The 25237-nt window shown below is 44.4% G+C and overlaps 1 protein-coding gene across 1 annotated transcript in view; it reads left to right on the top strand.

The window, feature by feature from the left end:
* The first annotated feature begins 9198 nt into the window (after positions 1–9198).
* The window catches only part of LOC115092437 (matrix metalloproteinase-21-like), a 28726-nt gene continuing 12687 nt past the window's right edge, over positions 9199–25237 (top strand). Inside the window, exons 1-3 of the mRNA XM_029603270.1 lie at positions 9199–9796; positions 10319–10458; positions 23292–23433. Of these exons, the coding sequence (XP_029459130.1) occupies positions 9199–9796; positions 10319–10458; positions 23292–23433 (880 nt within the window). The remainder of the gene's footprint in view (positions 9797–10318; positions 10459–23291; positions 23434–25237) is intronic.

The following is a 25237-nucleotide window of genomic DNA, read 5'->3' on the forward strand; positions in this document are numbered from 1 at the left end:
AGGAACTCATGATGCGTGGTTCCACAGAGAGTTCTAAGAAGTAGAACAGAGTTCAAAGGCTGGGAGGCCCTCTGAGGAGCGGATAGCTCAGGAATGTGGAAGAGCTCCCGAGGGCGGGTACTCAGAACATTCACTCCGAAAGCCAGGAACTAGAACCGATAGTCCAAGAGTAGTGGGCAATAAGGAAACTCCTTGCTAACTCGTTAGTGCATAGGGCTGATCTGCTTAAGTACAGGAAGCGAGACTACGTCATCCGGAGGGGACGCCCCTGAGGTTCCCACCATGACGTGTACATAGCTCGCCCATGCGCACGCCTATGTGACTCCGGAAACAAAATGGTGGTCGGCAGCGCCCAAGCCGTCCCGGGAATGCCAGGGAGATTGGCAGTGACTCGTGGAGGCCGCCATTTGTCCCAGACTTGATGGTGCAGGGAAAAAAGAGGTGAGCATGAGAAGTCGCAGCCGTCTGCGACCGACAGGCACAACACTTGTATATATTTATTTTATTATTTGTGGTTATCCTTTTACCATTTGATGTTTATTTTTATTTTATTTATTTGAAGCTTTTATATACCGAGGTTTAGCGCATGCCTTCACCCCGGTTTACATTGAAACGAAACAATGATACATAGAACAAGTAGTGAAACAAAAGTATATGCATATAACAGGTCATGGAGCAGGTTGTAACAGGAAATAACTAAAATAGTTTAAGCCAAATAACGAATGTTATCTTTAATTCATTTATTTTAATTCTTCTTTTAATTTTGACATTTATTTTAGTTGTTTTATTGGATGTAATTTTATATTATTGTAGTAAACCGTTATGATGGCATTCACCGAATGACGATATATAAAACCAGTAAATAAATAAATAATAAATAAATAAATGATATACCACCATTTCTGTCTTTCACATAGAGAACGTCAAAGTAGATAACATTCAGGTACTGTAGCTATTACTTTGGTTCCCCACTGTTGAAATGGAACATCCCTTTTAGTAGGAACCCATAGAGTTTCCAATGTACTTCACCTTTGCTTTATAACGTCTCTGACATCCCCCATGATCCATGTCCTAAGCGGCTTTTGAAAGTTGGCCGACCAACCTGTTTGTTATAATCAAATTGAAATTTTGTCATTGTATGTATTGACGTTGTGGACCTTTGGGTTGAGATAGGATTGTCTCTACCTGCAGGTTTCCACCATTGGCAGATGGACCCAGGCGGTGCAGAAACCTGTCAAGACCTTCACCTATACCAGCCCTTGTTCCCCTCAGGTTGAGCCTTTGGGTGCCAGGGTCTCTGCAGATGGCAGAATAGGTCCATAGTAAGCTGGATCATAGGTAGGTGGCAATCAGGTGTAGCAGAAGTCCAGGCCGATGGTCAGAGACAGGTAGTGGTCAAGCATATTCGAGGTCCAAGCCAAGGTCAAAACCAGTTATCTGTCCAAAGGGGGAGAAGGGTGACAGATAGGCAGGGCAGGCAGGCAAGGACAATAAGGGGGGCAACAAGGATAAAGATGAAGACAGAAGACAAACTGGAGACAACTGGATGTGGGCTGAAGACAGGTTGGATGAAGAACTGAAGACAAGTTAGACACGGACCTGAAAACAAGCTGAAGACGAGCTAGACAAACGCAGGAAGCAACTCGCATTACTCAGGAGTAGGTGGACCTGCTGCTGAGGCAATGAAGGAAGGAGTGAGTGAGCCCCCTATAGGGCTTAGCTTGTGAGATCATCCATGGGTGCTGTGGGGCTTTTCCCACCGCGGACCTTTTAAATAATGAGAGATCAGGTGCACGCATGGCCCTGCATGGAGAGGCAGCAGGGCCCTGCCACATCAGAAGCCCGGGGTGGTGGCCCATCTGGGGAGGTGAGTGTGGCTGTTCGTGGGGCAGCCCGCAAACTACCAAATATAAGAGTATGTATTACCTTGCTGCTCAGTACCTTAGTCAAGCATACCTACACCAGGAACAGGTTTCATAAATATGAACAGATCCTGCCACCCACAGAAAGGGGCTTACTTGTGGCATAGTAATTAATTAAGAACAATTAGTGTGGGCACAGTATCTCAGAATGCCTGTTGATCTGGTATCTTTTAAGAGATGGCAAGAAGCTTTAGTTTTCTGTGCTGTTTGTAAGAAATCCATAACTCATGAGTTTATGTGTTAATAATAATATACAATGGGGTAGATTTTATAAATTTGCGCGAGGGCGTACTTTTGTTCACACACCAGGCGCGAACAAAAGTATGCTGGATTTTATAAGATACGCGCGTAGCCGCGCGTATCTTATAAAATCCGGGGTCGGAGCGCGCAAGGGGGTGCACATTTGTGCAACTTGCGCGTGCCGAGCCTGGCGCGCGTTGCCTGATCCCTCCAAGGCCACTCCGAAATCGGAGCGGCCTCGGAGGGAACTTTCCTTCGCCCTCCCCCCACCTTCCCCTCCCTTCCCCTACCTAACCCACCCCCCCGGCCCTATCTAAACCCCCCCCCACCTTTGTTGCCAGATTTACGCCTGCACTGCAGCGCGCCAGCACAGTGATTGCACACCAGTGGGCTGCTGGCGCGCCATCACCCGACCCGGGGGCTGGTCCGGAGGCCTTGACCACGTCCCCGGGCCGGTGCCACGCCCCCGGTCCACCCCGAACCATCCCCTGACCCCAGTCCCACCCCCAGACATGCCCCCTCCCCGCCCCTTTTACGAAGCCCCGGGACTTACGCGCGTCCCGGGGCTGTGCGCGCGCCGGCGGCCTATGCAAAATAGGTGCGCCGGCGTGCGAGGGCCCTGTGCGCGTAAATCCAGCCGGATTTACGCACGCAGGGCATTTAAAATCCGGCCCAATGTTTCTTTTCATTCCTAGTTTACATTGCAACAGCCCAGCCTCCACCCAATCCCCACTCCAATGCAGAACTTGTTATGTCACCTGTTGTGGTTCATGCTATGACCATCCACATCAGACCATAACTCTGAAACACTTCTGGACCCAATGAGAAATGAAATTCAATTGAAAATTGATTATCATTCCTATTACTTCCTTTAAAAGGTTGCCTATTCTGAATGTTATTAAGAATATATTTTAAAATATCACAATTTGCAGATTCTAACCATAAACCTGATGAATTCTGGTATTTGAATAAGAAAGCAATCAAGTATTTGCAGAAGCATAGCAAGGTTTACTATACATACGTCACAGATTGATCACCTGAATTTCTATTTTCTGAGATTATTGGAAATTAGAATTACAAAAATGAAAAGCAATAATTTTTATTTAAAAAATGCACATATCTGAATGCAAACTCCCTCTATACCTTCCCTCAAAATTCACTGAAAATAACTAGAGTCCATGCCTTTGGTTGCTCTCTCCTCCAGCATCCAAGTTTACAGGCACAGATGTCCATATGCATAACAAATAGATACACAATATCATATACGCACAGCAGGTCCCACACTTACACATACACACATACAGAGGCCCCATGTCCAAACAGAAGCTCAAACAGTAACCAACAAGAGCCCTGACCTTGGCGGTCTGCGTAACTGATAACTATGGGAGCTTGCTGGGCAGACTGGATGGGCCATAAGGTCCTTCTATGTTTCTAATAATACTGTAGAATATCTTGGGTTAATATAGATCTTATCCTGCAATAGAGATCCCAAAGCATTTTGCAGTTACATCTTCCACACATACATACACAGCGCACCCATTCACACGCCATCAGAAAACGTCTTGGTAGACATAAACGGAATAAAGATAGGGTCAATAGATTTCACCACCTTCAAAGGAAGTGAGATTTTACTTAAAGAGGGATACAATCAGAGAACATTATATCAACAAAAAATACTTAAGGTTTCAACACTAAATCATTTCAGAAGTAAAACTGGGCAAGTGTTTAGTGGAAAAAAATATTGGTGAGTATGATGACACAACTGCATGCTAGGAAGAGGTGCTCATCCAACAATTCTGATGGTCAGATATGTGGGCTGGGAAGAAATGGCTACGGATACACAGTGTTTTCTCACCATCCCCTGGTTTAATTCCTACAGAGAGGTGTCATGCCGTCAGAAAAAGGCTGGACTCCATGGATCACCAGATTTTCTTTCAACCCAAACAACTGTTTAACAACAAAAAAAAGGAATGAACTATATTTTGTCATCACCCTTACAACACCAAAATATATTTCACAGAAACTTCAGGGCATGTCATCTAGTGAACGGAAGCAACCTAAGCTAGCGCAGCTTGCAATCAAGAAATACAGACAAAATACATAAGAGGTTCTGGGAGCTTTGGAACCTACGGAAATGATTAAAGTCAAGAAGGCCATGTGCAAGAATAATTGGATAGGGCAGAAGGGCGAAAAATGTGAAGGAGGACCCCAGCCCCCGGGTGTTAAATGGTGGTGATGTCTTCTCCACACGTTCTGCAGTAGTGCAGGAAGGGATCCTCTTCTCAGAGTGGGATTCTAGTGCCGCCTACAGGTCTCTTTATGAACGACTGATTCTGAGTGATGTGCTGTATGCAGTGTCCCAGGGTCGGTTACTGCACAGTCTATAATCCACTTGCACCTCACATTTTTCATTGGAATTCGCACCTCAATCTTCCCCCTGCTTCTCTCAACCGGACCCACAGATTTTGTTTTTTTTATTATGGGCGGTTGGGAAGTTTATTGCTCTTTAAGTGGTAGTAAATGGGCTACTTTAAACTGGTGCCTTAGGAGATGGTTTCATATCAACAGAGCTTTCTTCATGAAGGGTTAAGAAAATCAACAAAAAAGAGAAAGGAGTAGAAAGGAAAATGGAGCTTCTTCACATCCTTATCCAACCATTTATTTTTAACAGTTTCTAATTATCCTAAAAGCACTTGAGGTACCTACTGGTTGAGTGAGCATGCTGTTAATGTAGGGCTTATAAAATGTATTGCTAATATGTGTTAAGAAGACTGGGATGATGAGAAAGTTGAACAACATTGTAATGGGATATATAAATATATATATATATATATACTAGAAGATTTTATGAGCTACTAATTTTATTGTACATCACTTTGAGGGCACATGATTAAGAGAAATCAACCAAATGTGAATAAATAAATAAGTAGGATTGCCCATCCATCTGGAGTCACTATAACTTACTACTTGGTGGGGGGAGGAAGGTGGACTATAGTCTTGGGATTTATCTCCTTGAAAATGATCTTAAACATGGCAAAGGTAAGATCATTTTCAGTAGGATCATTGTGGGAAAACGCTCCGAACTCAGGCATAAGCCCGATATGGCCTTGCTTGTTGTCTGTGTTTTGTTTTCATTGCACTAATGACTTTCCTGTAGTTGCACAGCACTATCAGCCCCATTGCAGCTGAAATCAGTTAGCATCTCAGTGGGAAAGCTAGGCAAACCGCTCAGACTTAAAGGGAGCACATCTAGAGTTGCCCATCAGAGGAGTGAAATGACTTTTTTTTTTTTACAAAAACAAATATTATTTCCAGTGTCCCACTTCCTATAATTCTCTGACTTTGATGCCTTCCAATTGCAGACTAAAATGACTCTGGTCCACCCTCCCATCCTTCTCATCAAGAGCACTCCACTGTGAGGGCTTGCTTATATGTATGGGACCCTGGCATTGTCCATAGGAGTCAACAGCCAGCTCCATTTATTCAGGACAGGCCAGTCCAGCTCTGGTTTTATCATATGGCATCCACAGACATGTACTCCTGATTAGCCAAAAAAAACCCCCAAAACCCCCAGTACTACATCTCCAGGCGTGCTATATGGTAAAGACTGGATTGGATCAGCTTCTCCCAGAAAACAATGGAGCTTTTCTGGTCATCCTAAGCATCCACATTGCAGGCTCAGTTGTTCTGCAGCATCCGAAGCCCATTAGTTGGAGCCTTTTGCTGGCTCTGGATCCACTGTGAACTTCAACAAGGAAAAGTAATAAATGTGCATCTAAGTTCTCTGATTTAATCTCTCCCTTTGATCACTGCTACAGGAAAAAAAAAAAAAGCAGTTTCTATGAAAACTGATATAGCATGAGTGGCAGTCCAGGTAGCTGTCCCAAAGTGGGGGAAAGTGTGTGTGTGTGTGTGTGGGGGGGGGGGGGGCTGTAGTTATCGGTTTCATGACGGATCAAGCCAGGTGCTCTGGCAAACAGAGCAGCAGCTGGGGAGGCTTCTGCAAAGGTGGGAGACTTCCCGGAGCTCACGGTGCCTCCCGGAGAGAAGCGTCCATAGAGGGCAACATGAGGAGTGGCGAGCGTGGAGGTTGTGCTTTGCGCTGCCTCACTCTCTTGGCGCTGCAGGCTGTCAGCGGTGAGGAGAAAACGGTTCGTACCAGGGATCGTTCCCGTGCAGGGACTTTTCATCATACCGCTTCAGGGTCCCCCCAGGTAAGGCCTGCCCCACCAAAGCAAGTGAAACTGGGGTCTCTGCTGGCAGCCTCCAAAGGGTTAATAAACTATGAGGCAAATACTATGTAGCACTGAACTTTTATATCTTTTAATGGTGATAAACTATTCAGATTTAGGGCTTCTGTTTTTAGATGTATATATATATATATATTGGAAATTTAGCGATTTTTCAGCTAATTAGGGGTTCTTTGAGGGTATGAAAACAAATTAGACAAGGTACTGTTGCTGGGTATCTTATCCAGTTGAATCAAATTCATACATTTGTGCAGTTATGGATCATGAAAAAAGGCACAGGAATGGCACGGAGGAGGTAAGAGAGTACCAGGGGTGGTGGTAGTGGTCTTCCAGCACTTATCCAACACCTCCTTTATTTATTTATTGTGCATTGGGGGATTATCAGTTACAACCTTAAATCTGAAGTAAACCCTTGATTAAGATTCTTCATAACAGCACAGGATGTCTTCCCCTTGCTTCTCTTATTTTTCTTGAAATAAATCACCCTGCACAGTAAACTCAAATGAGTCCAAAGGAGATGAATTTATTCACTTTCCCTGCCAACGATTATGATTTAATCATCGGGACTTTGTAGGTAAATGGACGTTATTAACAGCCTTTTTCTGGTGCCTGATTTCACGGTTCCTGTAGGGATGTGCTTTTATTTTTAAACGATATTTATTAAATCATTTTGTGTCTTTCCCATTTGAAATGGAAAAAAAAACAACCCCAAAATGAAATATGTTTTTTTGTTGTTCCCGTCATTTTTCTGTGTGCTGGAAAAAAAATGAAATGAACAAAATAGAAACCAAATGAACTAAATGGAAAACAAAATGAAAAGTTGTTCCATGCACAGCTCTTAATTCCTTGCTGATTTGGGGGTATGATCTGAGCCCGTCTTTTTCTCCGAGGGAGACTTTTGACCAGCACCACGTTTGAGTCTCCTCTGTCGGGGGTCGGTGAGATGGGCACGATGTGGGTCTCCTAAGAGATTTCCCACCAGCACTCAGTCAGCGAGGGGAGGAGGAACTAATGCTCCCTCTAAGTTGCACAGGAGGCCACTGACACCTTTTTTCCCCCACCCTACTTGCTCCAGTCATCATTCAGTCTGAACCCTGTTGGGGCCCCCATAGCCTGCAGGAGCCGCCAGCCCCACCACGTTTAAACCATAGCATGACCCGAGTATGTGTGGCAAGGAGAAAGGTGTGGGCGGGCTCCCATGTGCCTTAGAGGGAGTGTTGGTGGGGACTATCAAGATAATCCTCCTGGGTAGCTGGGGCAGAAAATAATAGGGAAGTTCCAAAAATCCCAAACATGGACACTGCAGCTAAGGACTTTATAGCCCATCCAGTCTGCCCAATTTCCTTCCTATTATAATACTAGAGACAACCCCCCCCCCCCCCCCGAGGATATCTGCCATTTCCTTCATTTCACAAACATTGTACTGTGGCAATATCCATAGATTTTATTTATTTATTTATTTATTTATTTATTTATTTATTTAAAAACCTTGCTTTACTCTTCCCGATGCCTAATGCGACTGAGTGTAAAGAATATTTATTATGCTTGCAACATCATCAGCATCCTACTGTGCAAGATAAGTTATGTGACAAGCTATGTCAGTAATCAAGTTGGAACATGGGGAGGCTGAGAGCCACGTTCAGGGTCAGACAGCGAGTAGTAAATATGGGAATTAAACCAGATTGTGATCGTCTGGTTCAGTGCTCTAAACACAACTGGGGGGAGGAGGAAGGATTGGAAGAGAAATCATTTTCAGTAGCTCACATTGTTGCACAGTATCACATACCTATGTGCACATATGCAGATCTTGGAGCTAATGTCCCAAAGGAACCTACCTGGGTAATTTCACAGAAATTGCATGTAAGGTACGTGTGCAGAAAGTGGCTGCAGATATTTGTATCTGCTAAGGTTGCGGGTGGCCATTAGGGGGTAAAAACAGCACATGTACAGTAGTTTCAAAAATCCAATAATTTAAAAAATTTCTCCTGTGACCAAAACACCTCCTTCCCACCCCTCACCCCTGGTTTTGCACCTTTTTAGTTCAGCTAAAAGTATGCACGGCTGCACGCTATGAAAGCTCACGACACTTTTACCTGCTGTGACGAGGATAGTTTTCCACAATGGTAGGAAATCCAGGTAAATGCTTCTGAAAATTGTCCTCTTAATGTTTAAATTACATAACTTAGAATTATCTGCCTTGAGACCTTGGCAAGAACATAGTCAGTCTTGTTCTATATCTCCAGCCAGAATCATCAAAATAGAAAATTCAGTACCTGAAGACCAGTTGCCAAGTCAATGGGCCACTGTCATACAATCTGTTGATAGCAATATTTATTCATGAGATCTCAAAACATTGTTATGTTAGTGGCAGAGCCAGTTGAAAGATTCATATTTGATCCATTCCTGTCCCATAAAAATATATACAAAATTTCATTTTTGTGGCCTTTTTGCTCTCAAAATTAAAGTGTGTCAAGTCAAATCTGTGGGAAAAAAACGATGTGAACTTAATTCTGATGAAATCCAGTGTGCTATAGGACATAGACCAGGGCAGGCTTCCGATCCAGATCACAGATAAATCACCCACCCCAGGTTCTTTCATCCGTTTATCAAACGCTTCATATTTCCAGTTTTCACCAAGCCCATTCTGCAATCGATTTGTTTCACACCTCTGTTTCAATTTTCAGGGATTCCTTTATAAGTATGGATGGACAGAGCCTGTTGAATGGGAAAATCCTTCTCCTCAAAGTGCACCTGCTTTCAGTAGCAAGGATTCTACTCCCCAAGACATGATAGATCGTGTACAAGAAGATATTCTGTTAAAAACCCTTGGCCTGGACCAACCTAGCAGCCCTCCTGAGTATATTAAATCTCCAAATCTATTCCAAGAAGCTAACGTTCTGACCACCGCAGAGGAACTAGATAGACTTCCTCCACAGAATAGGAATAAGCCAAAGCCTGGGACTCCTGATCAAACTGCCCATGGGTCTGATCCATCACCCGGACTTTACCGCACCGCATCAGATCTTAACATTAACACAATTAATGAAACGGACTCAGGACAAGCCGACAAGACAGGAAGATTAAAGCGTGCTTTATCTCCGAACGCCAGAAAGAAGAGGCACTTATTGGCCCTGTTCAGCAGGTACAAGAGAGCCAGGCAAACAGAGTTGGCTTCTGGGAGTGTTTTAGGGATGGCTCTTGCCAAGAAGAGGCTGAAGTGGATCCTGATGCAGGAGGGGTACAGTTCCCACCTGACGAAGGAAGAGCAGAGGGTAACGCTCAGGCTGGCCTTCCGGCTGTGGAGTGAAGTGGCTCCCATAGACTTTGAAGAAGGATCCAGAGATTCTCTGTTAGATGCTGATATCAAGCTTGGCTTTGGCACAGGTATAGCACATTGATGATATAAATAATGGACTTTGCCAACCTGGACCTGTGGCAGGCAGGTCAGTGGTAAAAATAAAAGTAAAATAAGTCATTAGCTAACTATGGTAGTTTCAAACATTAATTTAAAATTAATTTGCAGTGACAAAATTTACACCAGTGACTTATCGTTATGATATCCGATATTGTGATGTTGCAATATTTTCCCCACCAGTGTTCAATCACTTCTGAAGAGGGATTATCCAAAAACATGTTTATATCAAAAAGCTAGAAAATAATTTAAAAGGAAGTCCACAGAGAATATTTTTAAAAAGCTTAACTCTACAATAGTTGCTGTAATTAGCTTAGCTTCTCCCTTGCCACTTGGTGCCACCTGTTCACTATATTATTAACATCAGAGTGCACATTACTGTACTCAGACTGAGAGATAACCATGATAGCAGACAAACCAGTAGTCCTGTTTATAAGGCGAATCTATTTCTTGCATCTCTCGAACTTCTGAGTGTATTTCTTGTTCGAAAGCAGGTCGTCATTTTGGGTGTTCCCAAGTTTTTGATGGAGAAGGCCAAGAGGTAGCCCATGCATGGCAGCATGGAGACATCCACTTTGATGATGACGAACACTTCACTACGACAAACGCCCAGCAGGGAGTCAGTTTACTCAAGGTATTGTTGCTTTTGATCGTGTGTAGGATGAAGGGATGGGGAACACATCTACCTAGAGTGCCCCTGTAATTTTCCTGGCACTCAGGAAGTTCACTCCTTAAAATAATGGGATCCTATTAAGGCTGGTAAACAAGGTGGCAAATGTAATATGCTTTATTACCAAATGGCACCCATGCCATATAATGTTTGCCATTATTATCACAGTCACCTGTGATGTAGCAGTTTGATGTAAGAATTTTAGAAATCTGTATGTATGGTTTGTGATTTGCAATTCTGTATCCACACCTAAATGCACAGTCAGTACTGTACAGAGAAAAATAAAAGTTAAAATATCATGTTTACATACTGTAAAATGCTACAATTAACTCTCTGTGGTATCTGAATTTAAACATCTCAAAGCTTTCAAACTGATTGTTTTCTGATCAAACTAATTAGGAAATCAGTCTTCCATAAGCATGAAATATATAACCTGATACTTTTTTTTTATGAACAAAATTCATTTCTTGACCTGTTTTTGTGAGTTTTACTAGGTCAAAACAAAATTTGGGTGCTTTTTTTTTGACCTGGTGAAGGGAATGTAAACCTGAAGGACAATCAAGAAATGTATTCAGTTGGAGAGACAGCAGGTGTTCCAAGATGAAGCCTTTAAGGAGGCGGCGTGCAGTGAAGCATGTCTCCTTTGCTGAGGGTTTTCCTTTATGTTTCCTTCTTAATGTGGCAGTCAGGGGGCCTAAACCAGGGCCTGGTCAATTGAAATCAGCCTTTGGAGAAGTTCCAAGGGGCTTGTCTGTGGCCTCTACTTTTGGGAATGAGTGGCATTATGACAGAGGTGTATTAAGGGAATGGTATATTTCTTTAAGTGACTTTTTGTGGGAGGACCTCTAGAAGGGAGTGTGAATGTGGGCAATACGAGGTGTTGATTACTGCTTAGGGCAGAAATGTGCCTAGAAGTTGGTCCTTCAAGCTAAAGGGAAGTCAGGGTGGGGGCGTCTCTATCCTTCTTTGCAGCCCCTGGCTGCACTCCTGCAGGCCCATGGCTCCAGGAGATGTAGAATGGACTCCTGGGCAGTGCCACTGGCAACCTGGGAGGAACCATGGGCTTCCAAGTGTATGATAGTCCAGCCTCTGACCAGGGAAGAAGATGGAAGGAGATTTGGGAGTACTGAATACTATCTCTTTTGAGAAGGATGGACTAACAGTTGGATCCTACGCAGAAGGGGAAGGAAAGAAAGGAGCTAATATTCTGAAAAGGATTCTTGGAGGAAGTGTGGTTTTTCGGTTGTTGTCGTTGCTGCTACTTATGTTGTGAGAAACCTATGTACCCTGAGAAATCAGTGATTCTTTTTGTGAGTTTAACCTGACTGCTGGTATCTCCAGAGTGGCAAAATAAAATGTTTTGTTTGAAGATAGCCTTTGGAGTGAGATCTTCCTTTTCCTAAGACATGGGTTCAACAGAGGCTGCTGTCAATTGTGTAAGAAGTTGGGGAGTAGTTAGAGGGATCACAGGAGAGAAGGAGGTTTGGTGGAACTTTCCCTGTCCAGCCCTAGCCTCTGAGCTAGATCCACTAGATCACCTGTTTGACCATTTTCGTTTTTGAGCCCCAACAGGGATTTACTTTTATTTTTTGGCATACTCAATGGGTGGGAACAAGAGAAGAGCTAGAACATACCCTGTGGTCCCTGTGCCTTCTTCAGCGGTTGGTCAAGATGATGTCTTTGTTGTATCCTGAGGAGTGGATATTGGGAAATTCAGGAGGTGAAATTTTGTCTTTGCCTCCCTGAGACCAAAGCGTGTTGCTCATGCTCAGAACTGAATTGTGAGGACCTCTGATGGACTGGGTGGAGGATTATCTCACTTGTGATGTGGATGGATGATAACCCCGATCCTGACTCGATGGCTCGGATAAGCACATATTGAGTTGAAAGTGGTCGCAGAGGCAGGAGTGAGCAGGATCATCTTCCAGAGGGATTACCTCAGATCACCAGGTACCCCTGGGCACTCTCGAAGGCAGGGTCGGTACAGAGAGACTTCCAGCTTGAAGAACCCTCTGAGTTCACTTAGAAGAGACCTGGAAGGTGATCTTGGGTTTTATGCTGTCAGTCCTGACAGCATACATTTTCTTAATAGCTATTAATACTCAATATTTGTAAAGCAAAGTAAATCAACATCAAGTTTAATTACAGGAGAGAGGCATAACCAGAAGTAGTTGAAACTAAAACAGAAAAATTGGGGTAGTAATGGATGCCATTGCTGAGGACAATATTTTCTTGCACTCTGTAAAGATAAATTGATTAAACATTGCAATTAGCACTTCAAATATTTTCCTAAAATACAAGCTTTCCACTTTAGAAATGTTTAAGCAGTATTTTATGGAGGTCCTCAAGGTTTCCCATTTCAAGGGTATATTATCTTCTGTTTTATAAAAAGAAAGAAACAGAGGAAACTCGGGCTGAGCTGTCTCCAGTTTTTGATGACAGCCTTAACTTACAGCCTTTTAGGATACATCAGATAATAAACTTCAGTGCTAGTGACCTTAATTGTTTCAATGGCATTAGAACTAGATAGAGATTAGTTGCTTAAGGTGTTTTGCAAGCATCGGAAGAACCAGTTTTAAAGATGAAGGTTAGGATTTTTCCTCTTGTAGCCAAATTATGCAGAAAAAAATACAATTCTTGCTGATGAAGCCTTCAGCTGGGAGCTTCATTTATTATGAGGTTTCCGTGTAAATGTCTAGATATAAAAATGTCTCATATTGTTTTTGAGCCAAGTCAATTGATGATGTTTTGAGTGATAAGATTGTGTAGAAGAGATAGGCCTCAATTCTTTTGTCCCCACATTGAAATACCAAACCAGTTGTAAATATATTCTAAAATATTTTAAGACAGTATAGTTTTCAGTTATAAACTGGTTTCAAATTCATTTGGTGAAAAAACTTAAATGAGGACCAGCCTGTGTCATCTGCATTTTCACAAAAAATATAATGTTCTATAGGTCAACATTCAGCTTGTTTTTCTGGCTAGGTTCAGCCTTTGAAATATGGCGTTGACCAGCCTGAGGCCTAGGGGGTGCTCCAGGCTGTCTCTGGACCACCAGGGTACTTTGTAAACGTAAGGAGGCACAGGGGAGGGGGGGAGCTCATTAGACACCAGGGAGGGGGCCCATTAGACATCTAAGGGGAGGTTGAGGGCCACTTATCATCTAATGTAAGTGGGCAGGGGGTTGGATGCTATGAGAGAGGGAGAACCTGAGGGTGTTTGAACTGGTGGGATTTGGGAAGGGGGTGGGGGCATCACCACATGGCACCTGGAGCCTTTTTTTCTTTTTTCCTACGGGCTGCCTTGACAGGCAGCGATGGGGTTGGGCAGGACCCCCCAGGGGATATTTTACACTATTATGGATTAGGGGGTGCATTTTGTGCTGCTGCCAGCTTTTGGGATACTGAGTAAATCTTCCCATGCTGGAGACACAAACACTCACTAATTCCAGCCTTTCTTCATATACTTTCAGCTTTATTTAACACATCCAGCTTATACACAATAGTAGACTGCCTTACTCCAGGCCAATGTACAAATAATACCCTCCCCAGAGAAGGATAGGAACTTCTGCTCCTGGAGACATGAGGGCCTCCTGATCCCAGCTAAGCTCACATACTTATTCCCTTCCCAGCAGGGTCCCACCCATATGGCTCAGTCACACTCACAGCCTGTATCATCAGCCAACTCTTCTTTTCTTTTTGTAAGTCAGGCTTCTCTTCTGCCACCTGTTCCAGTGGTGTACTCCCTGGTTCCATGTCAGGTTTTTTGTCACACCACCCACAAGCTTTTTACCATCTTCAGCATTATTGCTGCTTTTATAATCCTCTGTAACTGTGTTCACCTGCATTGCACCAAGTTCTGACTGTACTTTTGATATATTGGCACTTAAGAGCAGTGCTTTTGCTTTGCATTCTTTCAAAGAAGATGTCCAGGCAATCTGGCTTCTCCTAACATAGTTTTGCACTTGCCTCTGTCTTTCCAGGAGGCTTTGCCCCAGTGCAAGAAATGCTTGTTCATTCATACTTGCTTCTGGAATGCCACGCCTTGTTTCAGCACTCTGGCAGCTTAACTTCTCTTTTCAGAGACCTCACCCCATCCAAACACAGTCTCTCTGTACAACTGTTTCCTTCTCCTTTTTATTCTGTGAAAGGTAAAAAAAAGAAATAACCCCCCTGCTTTTCCAGCACTAACTTACTAATAATACTTAATTAATTCCCCTGACTCACAACAAGCTGAGCTCATATCCTTACTTGTATCTTACTTAATCTCCCACTCTCTGCTTTAAAGAAAAAAAAAACCTTTTTTTCATGTTTGCTCTTCTTTGAGCCACACTGCTTTACTTCTTCAGTGCTCTATGCCCAAGTAGCACTACTGCTTTGCTTTCAAACTGTTTGTTTGGCAGGCCCCAACACAACAACATTTTTCTCTTTACTTTTGGAGACTGTGCCTTACGTAGGGAAAAATCTCTGACCTGACACCATATGTGGGATACCGAGTAAATATTTCCAGGTGGGAGATATAGACAATCACTGACTCTAGCCTTTCCAGTGGGAGCACTGAGAGGAGAGGTTCACCTTGCTGGTGGCTGGAAAGAATCAGTAAGTACTGCTAGGAAATTTTTAAAACTTAAAAGTATTGGGGAGAAGTAAACTATTGGGGCATATTATTTAGTGTGTTCATGTGTTTTGTTTTAAATAGGTAGTCAGAAAGGCAGGCAACAAACAGAAGTTTAGGTGTTTGTATTTCCCAACCTCCCACCCCTAGCTCATCCTTTAATTTATAGGCAGGTATCACTTTCATACTTTAAATTTTTTTAATTAAATCAGCCTTTTAACTTAAACTCAGAAATTCCCCAAACCAGAGAGAGAGAGAGAGAGAGAGAGAGAGAGAGAAAGAGAGAGCTAACTCGGGGTGGGGATTAGGTATCAGCGTCGGGGGTTGGGGGCCACTTTCGCATTCCACATGAGACCTACGGAAAGAACAGTGGTCTCTAGTGAAGATTTGCTGGCCGTCGGAGTGAGGAAACTCACTCCAAGAGGAGATTTGGGCAACGTTCTCTCCACCTAGCATCTCTCCGTGATGAATCAAGTGCAAAGAATCATCGCACACTGGGAAAACATCATGAATTGCGCTAATGTTTTTGCGCATGGCGAAAACATCGCCGCACGTGATGTTTCCCCACTGCACGAAAGAAGCCTCATTTGCATTGGTAATGCCCCCTAATGCGTTACCAATGCGATATTGGAAAATGAGGCCCTAATACATTTAAAGGTCCGTAATTGTATGCATTCCTTCTCCCATAGCAACCTAAAACTTAACTAGGAACTGAACAAATTTAAGATGAAGGCAGCAGTCCAGTAGTAAGAAGGGGGCCTTCCAGTCTTTTGCACCGAGTGTCACATGTATGATTTTTTACCCACCAGTGAGCAGTTGTACATGTGCATCCAATGCAAAGAGTTCCTGTCTCTCAGAGAACCAGTCCGATCTCTGGAGGCTAGAGTGGCAGACCTGGAGGAGCTGAGGCAGACAGAGAGGTATATAGATGAGACCTTCAGAGACATAGTAGCCAAGTCCCAACTCCAGTCTGGCAGCCCTGGTATGGCCTTGGAGGAAGAAGGTCGGAGAGCATCAACCTGGTGCAGAAAGAAATGATCCTGTAGCAAGGACCTGCTCTCCGGATGGTGCATTGTTCTCTCACACAGAGGATGTGTCTCCCATGGCTACTTCCCAGGAGGGAAGGGTTAGGTCAGCCGTCATAAATTATTAGGAATGTAGAAAGCTGGGTGGCTGGTGGGCATGAGGATTGTCTGGTAACATGTCTACCTGGTGTGAAGGTGGCGGACCTCACGTGTCATCTAGATAGGATTTTAGACAGTGCTGGGGAGGCTGTTGTGGTAAATGTGAGCACCAACGACATAGGAAAATATGGGAGGGAAGTTCTGGAAGAAAAATTTAGGCTCTTAGGTAGAAAGCTGAAATCCAGAAGCTCCAGGGTAGCATTCTCTGAAATGCTCCCTGTTCCATGCGCAGGTCACCAGAAACAGGCAGAGCTCCGGAGTCTCAATGTGTGGATGAGACGATGGTGCAAGGAAGAGGGATTCAGTTTTGTAAGGAACTGGTGAACCTTTGGTCATTTCTATGTTTACATATTTTTATAATGTACTAATTTAATGTTATTTTAATTATGTATATTATTTAATTGTAAACAGTTTGACCGACGTAAAAGCGGTATATAAACATTTTTAAATAAATAAAATAAATACATAGATTTTGGGGAAGGGGGAGTCTTTTCAAAGGAATGGGCTCCACCTTAACCAGGGTGGAACCAGACTCCTGATGCTAACTTTTAAAAAGGAGATAGAGCAGCTTTTAAACTAGAACAAAGGGGAAAGCCGACAGTCGCTCAACAGCGCATGGTTCGGAGGGAGGTATCTTCAAAGGATACTAATGATGCATTAGAGTTAGGGCATCCCAACAGAGAGGTTCCAATAATAAGAAAAATAGTCCAAGTGTATACAATTAAAAACTCACCTGAGCTAAAAGATTCCAATTTATCCTTGTCAACTGAAAAGCGGTATGTAAATACAAACAAAAAACAAACTTTGAAATGTTTGTATGCTAATGCCAGAAGTCTAAGAAATAAGATGGGATAATTAGAGTGTATATCAGTGAATGATGACATACACATAATTGACATCTCAAAGACATGGTGGAAGGAAGATAACCAATGCGTTAGTGCTATACCGGAGTACAAATTATATTGCAATGACAGAGAGGAGCATCTTGGTGGTGGGGTGCCGCTTTATGTTTGGGATGGCATAGAGTCCAGCAAGATAAAGATCCTGCATGAGACTAAATGCACAATTGAATCTTTATGGGTAGAAATTAGAGATGTGAATCGTGTCCTCGATCGTCTTAACGATCGATTTCGGCTAGGAGGGGGAGGGAATCGTATTGTTGCCGTTTGGGTGTGTAAAGTATCGTGAAAATCGTTAAAATCGTGAGCCGGCACACTAAAACCCCCTAAAACCCACCCCCGACCCTTTAAATTAAATCCCCCACCCTCCCGAACCCCCCCCCCAAATGCCTTAAATTACCTGGGGGTCCAGCGGCACACTAAAACACGGCAACTAAAACCCCCTAAAACCCACCCCGACCCTTTAAATTAAATCCCCCCCCAAATGCCTTAAATTACCTGGGGGTCCGTAGCGGCGGTCCATAGCTTAAATTACCTCCGTAGCGGCGGTCCGTAGCTAAATCGGGGGAAGGGGGAGAGCAGGAAAACCGGCACACTAAATCGTGTAGTCTTCAGCCGGCGCCATTTTGCAAAATGGCCGCTGCAAAATGGCGGCGGCCATAGACCAAAACGATTCGACGAAGGAGGTCGTTCCGGACCCCCGCTGGACTTTTGGCAAGTCTTGTGGGGGTCAGGAGGCCCCCCCAAGCTGGCCAAAAGTTCCTGGGGGTCCAGCGGGGGTCAAGGAGCGATTTCCTGCCGCGAATCTTTTTCCGTACGGAAAATGGCGCCGGCAGGAGATCGACTGCAGGAGGTCGTTCAGCGAGGGTTCCTGACCCCCGCTGAACGACCTCCTGCAGTCGATCTCCTGCCGGCGCCATTTTCCGTACGGAAAACGATTCGCGGCAGGAAATCGCTCCTTGACCCCCGCTGGACCCCCAGGAACTTTTGGCCAGCTTGGGGGGGCCTCCTGACCCCCACAAGACTTGCCAAAAGTCCAGCGGGGGTCCGGAACGACCTCCTTCGTCGAATCGTTTTGGTCTATGGCCGCCGCCATTTTGCAAAATGGCGCCGGCTGAAGACTACACAATTTAGTGTGCCGGTTTTCCTGCTCTCCCCTTCCCCCGATTTAGCTACGGACTGCCACTACGGAGGTAATTTAAGCTATGGACCGCCGCTACGGACCCCCAGGTAATTTAAGGCATTTGGGGGGGGGGGTTCGGGGGGGGGATTTAATTTAAAGGGTCGGGGTGGGTTTTAGGGGGTTTTAGTGTGCCGTGTTTTAGTGTGCCGCTGGACCCCCAGGTAAGTTAAGGCATTTGGGGGGGGGGTTCGGGAGGGTGGGGGATTTAATTTAAAGGGTCGGGGGTGGGTTTTAGGGTGTTTTAGTGTGCCGGTTTTCCTGCCCTCCCCCTTCCCCCGATTTACGATTTTTTGACGATAAATCGGGGGAATTGGTATTGTATCGTGGCCCTAACGATTTTTGACGATTTTAAATATATCGGACGATATTTTAAATCGTCAAAAAACGATTCACATCCCTAGTAGAAATCCCTTGTGTGTCGGGGAAGACTATAGTGATAGGAGTATACTACCTTCCACCTGACCAAGATGGTGAGATGGACAGTGAAATGCTAAGAGAAATTAGGGAAGCTAACCAAACTGGTAGTGCAGTAATAATGGGAGATTTCAACTGTAGTTCACTGTAAATGTAACATCAGGACATGCTAGAGAGATAACGTTCCTGGATGGAATAAATGACAGTTTTATGGAGCAATAGGTTCAACAAGCAACAAGAAAGGGAGCAATTTTAAATCTAATTCTCAGTGGAGCGCAGGATTTGATGAGAGAGGTAAAGCTGGTGGGGCCGTTTGGCAATAGTGATCATAATATGATCAAATTTGAATTAATGACTGGAAGGGGGACAGTAAGTAAATCCACAGCTCTAGCGCTAAACTGAAAGGTGCAGCTACAAAGGTAAAAGGTTTGCAACAGGCTTAGTAGACATTGTTAAAAAATACCATCCTAGAAGCACAGATCTGATGTATTCCATGCATTAAGAAAGGTGGAAGGAAGGCAAAATGATTACCGGCATGGTTAAAAGGTGAGGTGAAAGAGGCTATTTTAGGGAAAAGATCTTCATTCAAAAATTGGAAGAAGGATCCATCAGAAGAAAATAGGATAAAGCATAAGCACTGGCAAGTTAAATGTAAAACAGGCTAAGAGAGAATTTGAAAAGAAGTTGGCCGTAGAGGCAAAAACTCACATTAAAAACTTTTTAAAATATATCTGAAGCATAAAGCCTGCGAGGAAGTCAGTTGAATCATTGGACAATCAAGGGTTTAATGGGGCACTAAGAGAAGATAAGGCCTTCTTGGAAAGATTAAACAATTTCTTTGCTTTGGTGTTTACTGAAGAAGATTTTGGAGAAATACCCATTCTAGAGAAGGTTTTCATGGATGATGATTCAGATGAACTGAACCAAATCATGGTGAACCTGGAAGATGTGGTAGGCCTGACTGACAAACTGAAGAGTAGTAAATGACCTGGACCAGATGGTATACACCCAGGGTTCTGAAAAAACTAAAAAATGAAATTTAAGACCTATTTCAATTAATTTGTAACCTATCATTAAAATCATATAATGTACCTGAAGATTGGAAGATGGCCAGTGTAATCCCTATATTTAAAAAGGGATCCATGGGTGATCCAGGAAACTGTAGACCGGTGAGCCTGACCAGTGCTGAGAAAAATTGTGGAAATGTTACCACTATGACTGCTGTGCAGCCTCCTAACCAACAGAGGCCCCTCATGAGCAAGCTCCCCTGGCTGGCCCAGTCTGCTCCATGTCCTGAACTCACTACTTAACCCCGTCTAGCCCATGCCTCGGTGCTTCAGCATCGAGTTCCCTTGGGCTCCCTGCTTTAGCCTCCTGTTACTTATCTTGTGCGCCTCCGGGCTTCTCGCTTACCTTTCTTGCTCCGTGGCCTTGGGCCTCTGCTCTTCTTGTCCTGTAGCCTTCTGCCTTGCCTGCTTCGTTGTTCTCTGTTCCTGAATCCCTTCCTGCTGCTGTCCTCCTTCCCCCTGCTTCCTTGCCTCGCTGCCTTCGGCCTTTGTGGTTCCTGCTCAATGTAGTCTTGTCTTGGTTTGTCTAATCCAGTCAGTATCTGTCCTGCTCTCCCTGGTTCTCTAATCCAGCTCACACTTACCTACATTCAGTCTCACGCTTACCTGCACGCTGTCCTGATTCCACCCATACCTGCACTCAGTTCCTGTATACAGACCATGCTTACCTGCACTCACATCCACACCTACCCTCATGCTGTTCCAGTGTTTCCTGAAGTTCACCCTTACCCCCACTCACTCAGCACCAGAGGCTCTTCTCAGCCAGGACTAGAGATTCCTTCTCAGCCAGCACCAGAGACTCTTACCATCCTGCACCCGGCTCCAGAGACACTAACCAGCCTTACCAGATATTCTGCTTTTGCTCCCATTCTCCTGTCCTGAGTCAACCCTGCAGGTGGTATCACCCAACCATAACAGGAAACTGTTATAAAAAATTTAGATAGACATTGTTTGATGGATTTATCCAAGGGAAGTCTTGCCTCACAAAATCTCCTATATTTTTTTTGAAGGGGGTGAATAAGCATGTGGACAAAGGTGAACCAGTATATGTGGTGTATTTGGATTTTCAGAATGTGTTCGACAAAGTCTCACATGAGAGGCTTCTAAGAAAACTAAAGAGTCATGGGATAGGAGGCAATGTCCTTTTGTAGATTGCAAGCTGGTTAAAAGACAGGAAACAGAGTAGGATTAAATGGTCAGTTTTCATAGTGGGAAAAAAGGTAAACAGTGAAGTGCCTCAGGGATCTGTACTTGGACCGGTGCTTTTTAATATATTTATAAATGATCTAGAAAGGGGTACGACGAGTGAGATGATCAAATTTGTGGACAACACAAAATTATGCAGAATAGTTAAATCTCAAGTGGATTGTGATGAATTACAGGAGGACCTTGTGAGACTGGGCTTCCAAATGGCAGATGAAATTAATGTGGACAAGTGCAAGGTGATGCATATAGGGAAAAATAACCCTTTCTGTAGATACACTGGGGCGGATTTTAAGAGCCCTGCTCGCCTAAATCCGCCCAAATCCGGGCGGATTTAGGCGAGCAGGGCCCTGCGCGCCGGTGAGCCTATTTTACATAGGCCTACTGGCGCGCGCAGAGCCCCGGGACTCGCGTAAGTCCCGGGGTTTTCTGAGGGGGCGTGTCGGGGGCGTGTCGGGGGCGGGCCCGAACCGCGCGGTGTTTTCGGGGCGTGTCGGGAGCGTTCCGGGGGCGGGCCTGGGGGCGTGGCTACGGCCCGGGCGGTCCGGGGGCGTGGCCGCGCCCTCCGGACCCGCCCCCAGGTCGCGTCCCGGCACGCTAGCGGCCCGCTGGTGCGCGGGGATTTACGTCTCCCTCCGGGAGGCGTAAATCCCCCGACAAAGGTAAGGGGGGGTTTAGACAGGGCCGGGCGGGTGGGTTAGGTAGGGGAAGGGAGGGGAAGGTGAGCGGAGGGCAAAAGAAAGTTCCCTCCGAGGCCGCTCCGATTTCGGAGCGGCCTCGAAGGGAACGGGGGTAGGCTGCGCGGCTCGGCGCGCGCCGGCTATATGGAATTGATAGCCTTGCGCTCGCCAATCCAGGATTTTAGCGGATACGCGCGGCTACACACGTATCTACTAAAATCCCGCGTACTTTTGCTTGCGACTGATGCGCCAGCAAAAGTACGCCAAATCGCGCGGTTTGAAAATCTACCCCACAGTGTTAGGATCTATCTTAGGAGTTACCATCCAGGAAAGAGATCTAAGCATCTTAGTGGATAATACATTGAAATCGTTGGCTCATTGTGCTGTGGCGATCAAAAAAAGAAAATAGAATGTTAGGAATTATTAGGAATGGAATGGCAAATAAAATGGAGGATGTCATAATGCCTCTGTATCGCTCCATGATGAGATCGCACTTTGAATAGTGTGTGCAATTCTGGTCACCGCATCTCAAAAAGGATATAGTTGCACTGGAGAAAGTGATGATAAGGGGCATGGAATGGCTGCCTTATAAGGAAAGGCTAAAGTTGTCAGGGCTGTTCAGTTAGAAGAAATGACTGAGGGGGATATGATAGAAGTATACAAAATCATGAAAGGACTTGAACAAGTTAATGTAAATCAGTTATTTACTCTCTCAGATAATAGAAGGATCAGGGGGCACTCCATGAAATCGAAGAAAATTATTTTTCACTCAGTGCATAGTTAAGCTCTGGAATTCATTGCCAGAGGATGTGGTAACAGCAGTTAGTGTAACTGGGTTTAAAAAAGGTTTGGATAATTTCCTAGAGGAAAAATCCATCAACTGCTATGATGGTAATTAATAAGCAACAGTAGCTTATGTTTGGGTACTTTCCAGGTAATTGTGACTTGGATTGGCCATTGTTGGAAACAGGATGCTGGGCTTGATAGACCCTTGGTCTGACCCAGTATGGCATTTCTTATGTTCTTATGTACTTTCAGCTTTATTTGACACTTCCAGCTTACATACAATAATAGACTCCCTTATCAGGTCAGTGCACTCACAATGCCTTCACCAGAGAGGGACAGGAGATCTTGCTTCTGGAGATGTGGGGGCCTCTTGATCCCAGCTGGGCTCACATACTTATTCCCCTCCCACCCACATGGCTCTCTCCCATTGTGGGAAATAAGGTAGACCAGGATAGTTGCCTTGTCCTGCACAGGTTAAGGAGGGAAATTAGGGCCACTTCTTCACACAGCCCTTTAAGACTATGGTGGCCTCAGATGAAGGTGGATGCCATCGTGGACTATGTCTCCTCTTTCTGCAATATTTTTTCTCACGGAATTTTCCCATGTATAAAAATATTGTGGAAATACTGCTGTGATATTTTCAGGTGTGGGGGGGGACCAAATATTATAGGAATGCCCCCCCCCATGATATGTCGCCCTTTCATGATAAAATATCATGACTTACTGAATAGACCCCTTAATTAATAGATGATATTTATTTTCACCAGGTGGCTGTCCATGAAATAGGTCATGTTTTGGGGTTACCCCACATTTACAGACTTGGATCTGTGATGAACCCCAACTACAGCATAATGGGAAATAGTGTAGAACTGGACAAACAAGACAGGAAGGCCATTCAACAGCTCTACGGTGAGTTTCCAGTCATCAGCTTCTTGATTGTATGTCTTGGTGCTCAGTGCCTCTTTGTCTTTGCCTTCGGTGGCATGCCAGTGCTGAATCACAAGAGTGTGTTAAAACTCAAAAGACATCACACACTGTAGAGTAGAACACTGTTTGAAAGGATACTACTCTTCTCTTACCAAGGAAAGCAAGAAGTAGAGATGAGACATTTTGAAGGATAAAGAGAATAGGTGTTAATATACCAAAGAAACATAGACTATGACTGCAGGTTAGGATAATAAATTACTTCCTAATTGCAATGCCACAGACTCTAGTTGATCTGTCTTTCCTGTCACTTCTTTGCAGCTAAGGATCATTCATGCTTATTCCAGACTTCCCTAAATTCTGTTATTGTGTTTCCCTCCACTTTCACTGGAGCTCTGTTCTATGCATCCACCACACTCTGCATGAAGTAATATTTTCTGATATTACTCTTGTGTCTGTATGTTTATATAAATTGAAATAGTTCAGTGTGAATGTAAATCCTGGTCATAGAAAAGAAACATTTGTGAATAGTGAGGTAGATACCATCTAGTTAGGAATCATTTTGATATCTTTTCTTGAAATGCATTAAACTCAAGGGGTTTGTGCTGCATATGGCGAATTAGATTTTAACGATATGGTTGCAGGAGATGAATTCTGGTATAAGATATGGTCAAAAGGATAATGTGATTTGCTGGTCGTGAATGCAGAGGTTCAGGTGGCAAATGAAATTAGCTAATTTAGTACTGGAGGGCACGACAGAGGGCAAAAGAGATAAAGGAAAACAGAGAGCAGTCAATGGCAATGACATAAAAAAATGTTCACAATCTGGAAAAAAGGATAAAAGAAAGAGGAAAACTGAGCAAAGAGAGAGCTGATGCATAGTAGATGCCAACCTTCACATCAAAGATGGCACTTGATGATGTTTCTATAGCTGCAGTAGTCAAATGGTCTACATACTGTCCCCCTAATTTTCCAAGCATTGTGCACATAAAATCCGGAGGCTATGTGCGTGGCTGGACTGTGCGCGCGCTGGGCCATTTTAGAAATGGCCCGGCCACGCACGTAACCCCCGATACGCGCAGAAGTACTGGGCCAATGAAAAGGGGCAGGCCGAGGGCGGGTCTGGACAAGAAGAGCGTGACATGGGCCAACCATGTGAGCCAGCAATGGGCCGGCGCACCAAACTTACTTCTGCTCCAAAGGAGCAATCATGTGAAAAACACAAAAAATTTGAGTAGCTAGGTATGGGTTTGGGAACAGGGAGGAGAGGGGAAAAGGGAGGAAGGGTAGATAGGGGTATAGAAAAGTTCCCTCCCAGTCCATTCCTTAATTGGAGCTGACTGGGAGGGGACTGGGCAAAGGCCCAATCGCATCACCATGTGTACTTTACAAAATCCCCCCTTGCATGTGCAAGAGGCCACCCGCCCGCACTAGCGCACGCAGATATTAAATCTGGTCTGCATGTGCGCGCAGGAATCATATTTTATAGCACATGCACGCCAACGCGTGCATGTTATAAGATAGCTGCGTCCATATGCGCGTATGGGGAACCATGCGCACATGGACGCCCACGCGGGCCTTCAAAAATCAAACCCTGTATTGCTAAAGAACACCATTCATCTCTTAAAGCACCTATCCATTCTGTTAGTCTGGTTATTAAAAGCTAGAGCAACATCTACAGTACCTGAATGTAATCTGTTTTGAAGTGCCTGAAAAAGCAGAATATAAATCAATAAATAATATTAATAAATCTTTTAAGTGGGGGAATGTACATCTAGCTGTTCCTATG

The sequence above is a fragment of the Rhinatrema bivittatum genome, chromosome 5 (assembly GCF_901001135.1).
Source record: "Rhinatrema bivittatum chromosome 5, aRhiBiv1.1, whole genome shotgun sequence".
Lineage (NCBI taxonomy): Eukaryota > Metazoa > Chordata > Amphibia > Gymnophiona > Rhinatrematidae > Rhinatrema > Rhinatrema bivittatum.